Source organism: Schistocerca cancellata, chromosome 1 (assembly GCF_023864275.1).
Source record: "Schistocerca cancellata isolate TAMUIC-IGC-003103 chromosome 1, iqSchCanc2.1, whole genome shotgun sequence".
NCBI classification, from domain to species: Eukaryota; Metazoa; Arthropoda; class Insecta; order Orthoptera; family Acrididae; genus Schistocerca; species Schistocerca cancellata.
The window spans coordinates 854882756-854897123 of NC_064626.1; the positions used below are offsets into that span (position 1 = coordinate 854882756).

The window sequence follows — 14368 nt, forward strand, 5'->3', positions numbered from 1 at the left end:
CAAATGGCTCTAACCACTATGGGACTTAACATCTAGGGTCATCAGTCCCCTAGACTTAGAACTACGTAATCCTAACCAACCTAAGGACATCACACTCATCCATGCCCGAGGTAGGATTCGAACCTGCGACTGTAGCAGCCGCATGGTTCCGGACTGAAGTGCCTAGAACCGCTCGGCCACACCGGCCGGCCCATGAAGGGCAACAAAACGGGACTTGAAATATCTTCGACTTACTGCTATCCCGTAAGGATGCCGTGGACGACAATCAAAGGCGTCCTACTATGCAATGAAATGGTAACCCAGGCCATTACTTCTGGCTGTCGAACCGTATGACGGGTGATATTTAGGATGGCACCTCACAGCTGTCAAGGGGTCTCCAGACACGTGTTGGTCCTGGAATCTTATTGACTGGAATAGAACTGTCCTCAGTGATGAGTCCCCCCTCGAACTGAGCTCCGATAGCGAGTGAAAACGTATCTGGAGATGCCCCGGACAGCAGTGGGACATCAACTTCAGTGCCGGCTACTGTGGCCGAGCGGTTCTAGGCGCTTCAGCCCGGGCGTGTTGTTACCCTTGATGGAAAACCATCATGGGCCTACATTTCAGCAAGATAATGACCACCCGCAAACGGCCAGAGGTTCTACCGCTTACCTTCGCCAGCAAGGTTGCCGTATGGCTCCCCAGTTGAGAACGTTTGGTGCATTGGGGGCGCGGTCATCTAACCAGCTCGGTATTGCGACGATCTAGCGAGCCAATTGGACAGAATGTGGAACGGTATCCTCTGTCAACGAATGTGTAGCCGAGCAACTGCTTGCATAATGGCCAGAGACGGACCAACGCGTTATTGATTTGCTCAATTTTTGAATCTTTTTCTCTTAAATAAATAATGCAGTTTTTATGAAATTGTAATAATTTGTTTCCCTATACATGTACATAGCTGTTACTGATTTGCGTCCCATTTGGATTTTCTTAGTGTATTTGTAATTGGTTGTCTCAAAAAAAAGTTCTTCTTACTGTAGAGTTGCCAGTGAATGAAGCACGCAATGTTGTGAGGAGGCGACTTCGAGCTGCGCCGGTGTGTGCAGGGCGCCGGAGATGGGCGACTCAGGGGAGGGCGGCGGGGAGGTGCAGGCGGAGCCGGCGGCGGGCGCGGAGGCGGCGCCGGAGCAGCCGTGGGCGCTGGCGGCGCAGCTGGTGGCGACGAACGCGGGGCAGGGCCGCGCGGCCTGGGCGCACTCGCGGCTCAAGCACCTCACCGAGCTGAGCGTGCGCTCCGCCGCCGCCGCCGCCAGGCTCACCGCCATCATCTGCACGCTGGGGCCCGCCTCCGCCAAGCCCGAGGTGCTCGACGAGCTGCTCGCCGCCGGCATGAACGTCGCCCGCCTCAACTTCTCGCACGGCTCCTTCGAGTACCACGCCGAGACTGTCAGTACCCCGCATACGTCTCCATCTTTTCCTACCTTCTGATCTTTTCTAATGTTTAAAACGTTCCTCGACTTCATCTTCATCAGATATCCGAAACCGACATGTGAGCGTTTCTAGTGTTGTGCGGAGCGTGAGCCACATCGTGTGACGTATTACGCCACCGATCACCGCGCAGACTTTTATCGGGAGTCCCAGACTAGAGCCGGGCTTTGTTACATTGTTACTACACTACTGGGCATAAAAATTGCTACACCACGAAGATGACGTGCTACAGACGCGAAATTTAACAGACAGGAAGAAGATGCTGTGATATGCAAATGATTAGCTTTTCAGAGCATTCACATAAGGTTGGCGCCGGTGGCGACACCTACAACGTGCTGACATGAGGAAAGTTTCCAACCGATTTCTCATACACAAACAGCAATTGACCGGCGTTGCCTGGTGAAACGTTGTTGTGATGCCTCGTGTAGGACGAGAAATGCGCACCATCACGTTTCCGACTTTGATAAAGGTCTGAATGCAGGCTATCGCGATTGCGGTTTTTCGTATCGCGACACTGCCGCTCGCGTTGGTCGAGATCCAATGACTGTTAGCAGGATATGCAATCGGTGGGTTCAGGGGGGTCATATGGAACGCCGTGCTGGGTCCCAACGGCTTCGTGTCACTAGCAGTCGAGATGACAGGCATCTTACTCACATGGCTCTAACGGATCGTGCAGCCAAGTCTCGATCCCTGAGGCAACAGATGGGGACATTTGCAAGACAACAACCATCTGCACGAACAGTTCTACGACGCTTGCAGCAGCGTCGACTATCAGCTCTGAGACCATGGCTGTGGTTACCCTTGACGCTGCATCACAGACCGGAGCGCTTGCGATGGTGTACCCAACGACGAAACTGGGTGAACGAATGGCAAAATGTCATTTTTTCGGATGAATCCTGGTTCTGTTTACAGCATCATGATGGTCGCATCCGTGTTTGGCGACTTCGTGGTGAACGCACATTGGAAGCGTGTATCCGTCATCGCTATACTGGCGTATCACCCGGCGTGATGGTATGGGGTGCCATTGGTTACACGTCCTGCTCACCTCTTGTTCGTGACGGCACTTTGAACAGTGAACGTTACATTTCAGATGTGTTACGACCCGTGGCTCTACCCTTCATTCGATCCTTAGGAAACCCTACATTTCAGCAGGATAACGCACGACCGCATGTTGCAGGTCCTGTACGGGCCTTTCTGGATACAGGAAATGTTCGACTGCTGCCCTAGCCAGCACATTCTCAGATTTCTCACCAACTGAAAATGTCTGGTCAATGGTGGCCGAGCAACTGGCTCGTCACAATACGCCAGTCACTTCTCTTGATGAACTGTGGTATGATGTTGAAGCTGCATGGGCAGCTGTACCTGTACACGCCATCGAAGCTCTGTTTGACTCAAAGCCCAAGCGTATTAAGGCCGTTATTATGGCCAGAGGTGGTTGTTTTGGGTACTGATTTCTCAGGATCTATGCACCCAAATTGCGTGAAAATGTAATCACATGTCAGTTCTAGTATAATATATTTGTCCAATGAATACCCGTTTATCATCTGCATTTCTTCTCGGTGTAACAATTTTAATGGCCAGTAGTGTACATACTTGATGAGGGCTGACATCCTCACTTTGATCGTTGAGACTACACTGAAACAAATAATAAATGCCCCATTCCAATCTCACCACTCTCGAAAAGATTCCTACGTCCAATTACTAGACTGGCAAACGTACATCACTAACAGTCAACAAAACACCTCCAACTCATGCCATCCAAATTCCACAGAAGTAGCCAAATCGGGAAAGTACTGGAAAGCTACAATGGCCAAGAGCCACTCTTAGCAAAACATGTCAAATTTTCATGGAAACAAATAGCTGGTGGTAATAATTAAAGTGCAGCTATTCACTGAGGTCCAATGTGGGCTGTAATTACTGGATGACAGCGAAACTTGGTAGATATTCTAACGCGTTAATGGGGAATCCATTTACGCTGCAAAAAATAGTTCCATTTTTGTCCACCAAGTGCAAATCTGTCGCTGTGAACCCAGGAAAGATATAAAGAAATGTTTCCATGTCTAATGGATCAGGAGCGAGACGTGGGCAGAAAAGGTCAAACAAGTGAAAAAGGCATAATGTTGATTTTATTATCAACTGCTGCTTACACAATTTGTTTAGTACTAGCACCGGAGAAGTCGACGAGATACTGTACAGCGCCAGATTTGCACCTGGTGACCAAAATTGGAATTAATTTTTTCCACCATAAATCGATTCTGCATTAATGCATTAGCGTATGTACCAGATTCGCTGCCATACGATAATAACAGCCCCCACTGGATCTCCATGAGTAGCTGCTCTTTACTTATAACCAACTGGCATCTAGCTAAGCCCACTGTTCCGTCAACCTAAGAGTTCTTTATGCTAATATGAGAGCTATTTTTTCAAGGTTCAATCAGTCCAGTAGTGGAAACCACGACGAAAATGAAAAGCAACATTCACCCTGCACATGCAGCTACCTCTCCACATAGTTGCCGCTCTGACTCAGACATATCTACATCTACATCTACATCTACATCCATACTCCGCAAGCCACCTGACGGTGTGTGGCGGAGGGTACCTTGAGTACCTCTATCGGTTCTCCCTTCTATTCCAGTCTCGTATTGTTCGTGGAAAGAAGGATTGTCGGTATGCCTCTGTGTGGGCTCTAATCTCTCTGATTTTATCCTCATGGTCTCTTCGCGAGATATACGTAGGAGGGAGCAATATACTGCTTGACTCTTCGGTGAAGGTATGTTCTCGAAACTTTGACAAAAGCCCGTACCGAGCTACTGAGCGTCTCTCCTGCAGAGTCTTCCACTGGAGTTTATCTATCATCTCCGTAACGCTTTCGCGATTACTAAATGATCCTGTAACGAAGCGCGCTGCTCTCCGTTGGATCTTCTCTATATCTTCTATCAACCCTATCTGGTGCGGATACCACACTGCTGAGCAGTATTCAAGCAGTGGGCGAACAAGCGTACTGTAACCTACTTCCTTTGTTTTCGGATTGCATTTCCTTAGGATTCTTCCAATGAATCTCAGTCTGGCATCTGCTTTACCGACGATCAACATTATATGATCATTCCGTTTTAAATCACTCCTAATGCGTACTCCCAGATAATTTATGGTATTAACTGCTTCCAGTTGCTGACCTGCTATTTTGTAGCTAAATGATAAAGGATCTATCTTTCTGTGTATTCGCAGCACATTACACTTGTCTACATTGAGATTCAATTGCCATTCCCTGAACTATGCGTCAATTCGCTGCAGATCCTCCTGCATTTCAGTACAATTTTCCATTGTTACAACCTCTCGATACACCACAGCATCATCTACAAAAATCCTCAGTGAACTTCCGATGTCATCCACAAGGTCATTTATGTATATTGTGAATAGCAACGCTCCTATGACACTCCCCTGCTGCACACCTGAAATCACTCTTACTTCGGAAGAGTTCTCTCCATTGAGAATGACATGCTGCGTCCTGTTATCTAGGAACTCCTCAATCCAATCACACAATTGGTCTGATAGTCCATATACTCTTACTTTGTTCATTAAACGACTGTGGGGAACTGTATCGAACGCCTTGCGGAAGTCAAGAAACACGGCATCTAACTGTGAACCCGTGTCAATGGCCCTCTGAGTCTCGTGGACGAATAGCGCGAGCTGGGTTTCACATGACCGTCTTTTTCGAAACCCATGCTGATTCCTACAGAGTAGATTTCTAGTCTCCAGAAAAGTCATTATACTCGAACACAATACGTGTTCCAAAATCCTACAACTGATCGACGTTAGAGATATAGGTCTATAGTTCTGCACATCTGTTCGACGTCCCTTCTTGAAAACGGGGATGACCTGTGCCCTTTTCCAATCCTTTGGAACGCTACGCTCTTCTAGAGACCTACGGTACACCGCTGCAAGAAGGGGGGCAGGTTCCTTCGCGTACTCTGTTGAACTGGTATCCCATCAGGTCCAGAGGCCTTTCCTCTTTTGAGCGATTTTAATTGTTTCTCTATCCCTCTGTCGTCTATTTCGATATCTACCATTTTGTCATCTGTGCGACAATCTAGAGAAGTAACTACAGTGCAATCTTCCTCTGTGAAACAACTTTGGAAAAAGACATTTAGTATTTCGGCCTTTAGTCTGTCATCCTCTGTGGCGTAGTGTGGTTCCAACTTTCGAAGACCCTCAACATAGAAGGCAACCACCTGTGGATTCCATCTGTTCTAGCTGGTTTGCAGCTCGTTGTCTGGGCGAAAATGCTATCCTCATAGCCAGCGGGTGATGTGAGCGAAGAGATGGGTGTATTATCAAACACTTCCCATGGAAAAAGCTGCTAGTCAATGATTCCGAACCTGGAGGTAATTACCCCCTGAGATGTAAAATTAAATTTTCAGAGAGGTGAAAACGAAACGATTCGATTCTATTTCAGTCACGAAACTAAATTATTTTCAGAAGTTCATTACTATTAGCACAATTTTGTAAGACTCTAATATGTAAGTTATCAATAAATACTTTATCTCAGTTAGCAGCATCAATGCGGTGGAGGTTACAGATTCCTCATATAGTCAATCCATTACATACATATATTGTGCTTCGCCCGTACATCCCTGTTGACAAGTGAGACATATACGTAACAAATATCTCAAGAAAATGCCTCCTCCGGGTTGTAGACAGTAACTGCAGTAGTCCAGAAATTGCATCTTTACACGCTTCGAAACAGATAAATGAACTACTTGACAGCACCACACTGCAGTAATGGCTGTACACAGTGTTATTATTAGAGTGATTAGACACAAAACATTAACTGCCTGAAGTCGTCCAATTTCTGTAAGTTCAGATGTGAGAAGTGCAGGAATCAAGTGATTTACAAAAAATGGCTCTGAGCACTATGGGACTTAACATCTGAGGTCATCAGTCCCCTAGAACTTAGAACTACTTAAGCCTAACTAACCTAAGGACATCACACACATCCATGCCCGAGGCAGGATTCGAAACTGCGACCGTAGCGGCTAAGTGATTTACAAACAGTAAGTATAGTGCACACTTCGGAATCTGTTTGATTTTAAATGGGTCGCAGTGTACAGATGAAGCATGTGCCACATTTGAGAGGAGTAATGCAGGGGACGAATTTTTTGTAACAAATGTCTACCCTCATTGTGGATAGTTAGCTTTGTTATCTAAGAAGGAATTGTGGGTAGCACTTGCGATGTACCACGAATTCCTTCGTCATTCATTCTAACACACACACGCGCGCACACACACACACACACACACACACACACACACACACACACACACCCATACAAACTAAATATCATTCTTCTTTCATCATTTTAAAAATAAAGATGTTCCAAGAAAAGTCTTTCATTCTACAGTTTAGTTAGGTGTTAAAGTTGGTGATAATGTGGTGGAGGGGGAGGGCTGGGGCACTAGGCAATGTCTAATTGCACCCAGGGGTAATGGTCTAAGAAAGCTGGGAAACCATTGTGCTAGAGTGTCTTCGTTGCAGCTGCAGTGTGCGGCTCTGCATTGTCATGAAGAAGGAAGTTGTCTGGTGATATCATTCCGTTTAGATTGTTCTGAATTGTCCTCCGTAGAAGATTTTCTCGCTTTACAAGATCATTGGTTAATACTCGCTTCCTTCCCTGACCGCCTGCATCCTTTAAGTATGTACGTCCTGCTTCAAAGTTCCTGCACCTCACGCATTTTGGTGTTATGCATAATAGTTACGTTATGTGGGGTGTATGAAGTCAGATGGAACCCCTCAGCTAGGACTGTTGATATTTTTAAAAATATTTGGAATACGATTTATTGATACGTAAAAAGTATCTTCATCAGCCTTCAATGTACCGATAAAAATTATTGATATGTCGATATATCGGAAAAAATATCGACGTACCAGCCATAAAGATATTGACTGCCACTTTTACAGCAATATATTTCAGTATTAATTTTTGTTACGTATTCTGTACATAGACAAGCTAGCAGCCTGCTTATCCCCCTCAGAGCAAGAATTGAAACGGAAAGGATGCCCGTTCACGCTTGGCGATGACCACTTTGCTAACAAAGGGAACTGCAGGTAAGTGGCACAATAAAAGGTGTCCTATGGGCCCGTCGTTCCATTTCCTCACATATCGGATTGGCCTGGAACACTTCATGTCAGCTTCCCTGTTTTTTCATTTTTGCAAACGCCAGCTACGAAGCAATTTTGACACTTCAAAATTGCGTGGTGAAGTTAAACGCTGCTGTTTCTGTTGGTAGCGCCGAGTGCCGATTACCTCAGCTTTTCTCCTCACACGTACCCGCCCACCGCAAAGACCAGTCTTGCCATTTAGATTTGCGTTAAAAATTGTTTTTTAAACGCAACTGGTGTGCTATTTCTTTACATCGGATATCTTGTTATTTCATTCACATCACCCCTCCCCAGTGTAACCAGATTTGTTCTTTGTGCCATCTAAACTTGCTTCACACAGTCACAGAGAAAGATTGGATGTGGTGAAAGTTCAAAAAGTAGTAAGACTCCTTCACACAGTGAAAGTAAAATTTTGTTGTATTACAATTTCAGAAGAACAACTTCAGATATTTATCGAAAATTGCGAAAAAATATAATACAAAATAAAAATGTGGATACTCGTTATTGCCATTTCGATATCGATATGTCGGAGGAGAAAAAGCACACTGATACATATCGACATCATTTAAATATCGATATCTCGTCCGCAGCCCATCCCTCAGCATTACGAAATCAAATGACATAACGTATTTCACGCTTGGCGGAAGACTATTTTTCTAGGCATCTCTATGTTCTCACTGTGCTCTCAGAACTGAAAAGTGCGACGTAACGCCTTCGTCGGGCATACTAGAGACACTGTGCAACACATCTTTACAAAGCTTCATAGGATTTTCACAGTGCTTTTAATTTCGCGACCGAGCAGACCCTGAAAACAAAATTATCCCTCATACAGGGCCTCTTCCGACTCATCGCGTATGGAGACACTAAACTGCAACACTCTCCTGCAGAAACCGCCCAAACTCATTAGTGAAATTACAACGAAATCCAGACCTTTAGCTGCTTACAGGTGTTGATAAATATCAACGGGATAGTTGAAAATGCGTGCTCCGACCGGGAGCTCCTGCTTACATGGCCGAAGCTCTATCCGCCTGAGCCACCAAGGACACAGAGGACAGTGCGACTGCAGAGACTTATCTCTGGCATGCTCCCCTTGATACCCACATTTTCAACTTACTGTCCACACCCTACATTTGTAGTGCCCCTGTCCACTATACTCATTACTCGCGGCAGTCAATCTACCGATTCCCGTAAGAATTCGGATATGTCTTCATATAGGTAAGGCTTACCGGCCAATGATCTTCTTCAGTGCGGATGCACTCACATTGACCGAACTCTTCGGACATGTCCGAAAGAACAGATACCATCTTCACACATATAAACTCATTAGTATACAACTACAGCGCACGGTAGGGCGCTTGCTAATTCTTGATAACTTTTTATTTGGAAGAATAACTGTGTCCGTCACTGTAGATCACCAACTTTCGACTCCAGAAACACGAGAGCTGCCAGTCGCCTCACTAATTTCATGAGTTCTAACCTACTCCTTTGCAAGATAATCGGCTGTTGACTCAAATGCAGACTTACACATTCACCAGCACCTTTCTGTAACGTTCACTTCTCTGGCAAGTGCTGCCTCTTGACAGAACTTCTGTTATTTCTATGTAATCCCCCAGTGTTATTCTGCACATACGGTGTGTGTATGAGTGGTTAGCAACGTTGTGTCTGCAAAGGAAATATCCTGCCTACAAATGAATTGAAGACAGCCCCTCCATTGTGCTACAGTAGCTAACGGTTACTGATTGAGTAGTTGCTCTTCCTAAGCAGCATCCCATACGAGCAAACCTCTTACGTTTTTGCTCGTGCTTTAGGTACCTGAGCTATGCGCAGTTCTATTTAAAAGAGTGGCTCGATGTAGTCATAGGGTCGAGCCGTGAACGTCTGCTTTCATGCACTGCAGCTAATTCACTGCAAATAATAACCGGTAGTTCTGATCCTGCAATCAAAATAGTCTATGCATTCACTAGAACTGCGAGTTAATAAAATACATAGATATACAAAGTAAAGTTAAATGAATAATTCAATAAAAAGGTTCTATTCTAACATCTGTAACTGAATAAAGTTTGTTCTAGGAAGGACATTTAAAATAAACGGGATGTGGTCCTACGATCGTCAATCAAAATACAGACGGAAAATGCCATTGTCAAATGCAGTAAAGTTACGTTCAAGGCTTTGCGAGAATGGTAGAAAAATCTCCAAACTATGCAGTCATCAAAGATACGCGAGAGCTGCCCATTACAAGCTCAAAATACACGAAATATTCACCACCTCAGAAGGGTTCAGAGTTCAACATGATCATTTACAATTTAACACACGCGTTGCAAAGAACAGTAAGTTATATTCTGTCTATTTCAGTTCTATAAATCAAGGGGATAACGTTAGTCCTGCTCTGGAGCACATTTAGACCTCTTGAATTATAAAGTCCCTTCAAAAGTTAGACGATTGTAGCGGCCGTTATCCGCCATACGACTGAATTGTGCACGTTACTGTAGACAGGTCTTAAAAATAAATAACTGTTATAAACATTCTGTCACACTCGAATAATTTACAATAATTATAATAAAGGTTTGTCCACAAATAAATATGCCAGTATTTTTGTGCAAGTGCGCTCACGTCAAATGACTACAGATTATCGCTAAGTATTATTTAAACAGTTATTTATGCCTTCTTAACAGAACTATTTCCTGTTTCTCTTTTCAATTGTGATGGCCGCTAAACAATATGCGATTGACCAGTTTTAAAATAGCACAGTTTCTTAACAGCACTTGCGATCAACATTTAAGATAAGTGACTGACAAAATACCGAAAGTTTCAGTAAATAAATACACAAGAATGACAAAATATGAGATACTGATGTGGTATTAATTTCCTGTGTAAATGTGGAGAATATGATGTTCTGGCAAACAGACGCCTTAAATCAATAATAAAATAGATGCAGATGATATCTATAGAGCAATGGTATCATCCAAGATACCATTTCTTGAGATCGCATGAAGAGCTTAAAAGTTGTTAATTCATAGATTCATTGTGTAAAGTTTATTCACTGTGAAATATTAACTTCTGCAATTGTAAAGTTATTGAGGAATTGTTGTGTCATTGCATGTGCCTCATTTTTCTGAGATCGCAGATTTATTTAGATTTGCGCTAATATCTGACTGTGAGTTACTCAAAAGAGCTGTAACTTAGCCATCTTTAAGATTGTCTGATACTCCGTCATGTCTTGGGGCATCTCCTGCACAAAGGACACATGAGTAACAGCCGTCCAAATTCCAAGCTTCGGGATTTTCTCCACATCCGATCTTTTGCTGCCGCACATGCTCGACTGCAGCCGCCATTAGCCAGCCGCTGTGACCGGACGGTTCTAGACGCTTCAGTGCGGAACCGCGCTGCTGCTACGGTCGCAGGTTCGAATTCTGCCTCGGGCATGGATGTGTGTGATTTCCTTAGGTTAGTGAGATCTAAGTAGTTCTAAGTCTACGGGACTGATGACTTCAGATGTTAAGTCCCATAGTGATTAGAGCCATTGCGGCCCACCCTGCCACGTCGTACTATCGACCCTGGGGCCGCACAAATTCGCAAACAAATTCACCTTACCTTGTACTAATTCTAGTGGCCGATTAGCTCGCCTAAATATGCGTAATGTTGTTGTTGTTGTTGTGGCCTTCAGTCCAGAGACTGGTTTGATACAGCTCTCCACGATACTCTATCCTGTGCAAACCTCTTCAGCTCCGAGTAACTACTGCAAAATACATTCTTCTGAATCTGTTTAGTGTATTCATCTCTTGGTCTCCCTCTACGATTTTTACCCTCCACGCTTCCCTCCAATACTAAATTGGTGATTCCTTGATGCCTCATAATGTGTCCTACCAACCGATCCTTTCTTCTAGTCAAGCTGTGCCAAGAATTTCTCTTCTCTCCAGTTCTATTCAGTACCTCCTCATAAGCTGCGTGATCTGCCCATCTAATCTTCGACCATCAGTTATTTTGCTCCCCAAAAAGCAAAACTCATCTACTACTTTAAGTGTCTCATTTCCTAATCTAATTCCCTCAGCATCGCCTAATTTAACACGAGTACATTGCATTATTCTCGTTTTGCTTTTGTTGATTTTCGTCTTATATCCTCCTCTCAAGACACTGCCCATTCCGTTCAACTGCTCTTCCAGGACTCTTGCTGCCTCTGAAAGAATTACGGTGTCGTCGGCAAAAAGATTTTATTTCTTCTGCATGGATATTAATTCCCACTACAAATTTTTCTTTTGTTTCTTTTACTGCTTGCTCAATATACAGATTGAATAACATCGGGGATGGGCTACAACGCTGTCTCAATCCCTTCTTAACCACTGCTTCCATTTCATACCTCTCGACACTAGCTTAATTAGGAAATCAATAACGTTGAACAGATATCCTCCTAGTATGTATACACCTAGATACGGTAGAATTATTTATTTTTGGAGAAATGAAATAAATGTATCAAATCAACCAACAATGTTAAACGCTAATTTTAATCTAGCTGATACACTAAGTAGGTTGATATTCAGAAAAATGTTCAAATGTGTGCGATTTGCTATGGGACCAAACTGCTTACGTCATCAGTCCCTGGACTTACTCGTTACTTTAACTTATGCTAAGAACAACACACACACCCATGCCCGAGGGAGGACTCGAACCTCCGACGAGAGGGGCCACGCAGTCCGTGAAATGACGCCTCAAACCGCGCGGCCACTCCGCGCGGCTGTTTGAGATTGATTAGCCCTCTAAAACCAAATACCTGCACCCTGACTGACATTGACAGTAAAGAGCTCAGAGAACTAGCAGACGGAACCAACACATTGTTGTGATTGTTTCCCTGCCTGCCAAGCCGCGGTCCGTATATCATCCATTTCAGTGATGGTAGACGTGGTACTGCAGTGTCGATCTGCCCGCTGCCGTTGGTCGCTGGGCAGGGGGGTACGGTGCGTAGCTAAAATTCTGTGTACATAGAGGACGTAATACACTGTCCACAAACTCCTAGAGCGGGGACCGCTTTAGTATGACACAGAACACAAGTCGCGATTTCTGCTTGCTCATAAGCCAGGAACAGAAACGCAACTCAAGTATTCGATCATAAAAAAAGACACTTCAGTATCTCTCACACTCCTCAGAGAAACAAGAAATCGTCACTCTTATTAACGAGAAGCGACTAACTCGTTTCTTGTGGTGAAATTGACACTTTGAAAATTCTTACGGTGAGAATCTTCATTGACGGTCTTGTCAGAAAAGCCTCTAAGTCGCTCACACACGATGTGTTCTCTTTCGACAGCCGCAGGAGAGGCTCTTACGCCGGCCGCGGTGACCAAGTGATTCTAGGCGCTTCAGTCCGGAACCGCGCCACTGCTACGGTCGCAGGTTCGAATCCTGCCTCGGGCATGGATGTGCGTGATGTCCTTAGGTTAGTTAGGTTTAAGTAGTTCTAAGTTCTAGGGGACTGATGACCTCAGATGTTAAGTCCCATAGTGCTCAGAGCCATTTGAATCATTTTTAAGAGTCTCTTACACTCTTTCCAGCGAGGCTCGCTGCGTCCACATGTGGTCTCCCTGCAACGAATCCTTACAACCGTTACAAGAGCAGTGTCTCCCACTACACCGGCCGTGAAGCTGCCAGCCAATAGTCAGCAGCTCATACTCCGTATGGGTCACTGTTCTACAATATTCAAAAGCTCCCCCTACGATTAAAGACTCCACCAATCAAATTCACTTCTCTGCTTTTTGGCGGGAAACATCGCTCGCCGTTAGGCATTCCTCCGTATTAAAGGTGTTATCACACTCCAACACCGTTGGACTCTGGCTGTTTTTTTTTAGCTGCAAGAGTGCGTTTAGCCTCAATTCACTGGTCCCGCCACAGGGGTCGCCCGTAGGGCTATAAGCCGCTGCCTCCACACTGTTTTCTATAGAGCAGTAACACATATCTCTCGGTCGAAGATGACACGTCTACATTTCCAAACGGCCTTTGTGCTGCTGATCGCATCCTTCTCAGGAACGGGTAGCCGTCACCATTCCCAACAGTCAAAGTTCAGCTCAAATTAATTTCAGGTGTGTAACACTACAGAAAAATATTAGTGCGTGATGCTATACAGTATCAACCAAAAGAAGGATCAGTTATCTGACCACCCACTGCCAATCGCGGTCTCATATCGAATAAAATACGCAAACGAAGTGGTATAATGTTACATGCATGGGGGCAAAATACTACCGCGTTACATTTAACTTCATGCAACTGGGAGAATACCTGACGTATTCGCTAAACGAGTCTAATTGTTGCCAACCACAAGATGGAGCAGGTATCATGAATCTGCCTTAAAGCGAAATTCATGCGGATTTTGGAGGGCTAATTCCTGGATAGAGGTGGATGTGAACAACCCTAACCCCTATGCCCCGAAAACGTTGGCTTTTCCTTTGCTCACAAATATCACAGATGAATAACGCGCCAAACTCAAGGCAACGTAATATTGATGACCTGATTAAAATCCAAATCGAACTGCGTGAATACCTCTGAGCGTTCGTCTCTGAAGGGTAGAAAATAATACGTTTAATACAGGGTGTTTCAAAATGAATATACGGGTTTTAACGCCTTGTAGCACTTATTACATCCAATTAACAGTTTTAAATAATACGGCAAATGAAAAACCAACTCAAACAGTTTTTCTTGAAGTGTTCATCGTGAGTACATTCGTCAAATATCGAGCTGATACGCGAGTTCCTTCCCAACCTT

The 14368-nt window shown here is 44.5% G+C and overlaps 1 protein-coding gene across 1 annotated transcript in view; it reads left to right on the top strand.

Annotated features, from left to right (window-relative positions):
* Positions 1-1095: 1095 nt before the first annotated feature.
* The window catches only part of LOC126107449 (pyruvate kinase-like), a 130550-nt gene continuing 117277 nt past the window's right edge, over positions 1096-14368 (top strand). Inside the window, exon 1 of the mRNA XM_049913340.1 lies at positions 1096-1425. Coding sequence (XP_049769297.1) covers positions 1096-1425 — 330 coding nt within the window. The remainder of the gene's footprint in view (positions 1426-14368) is intronic.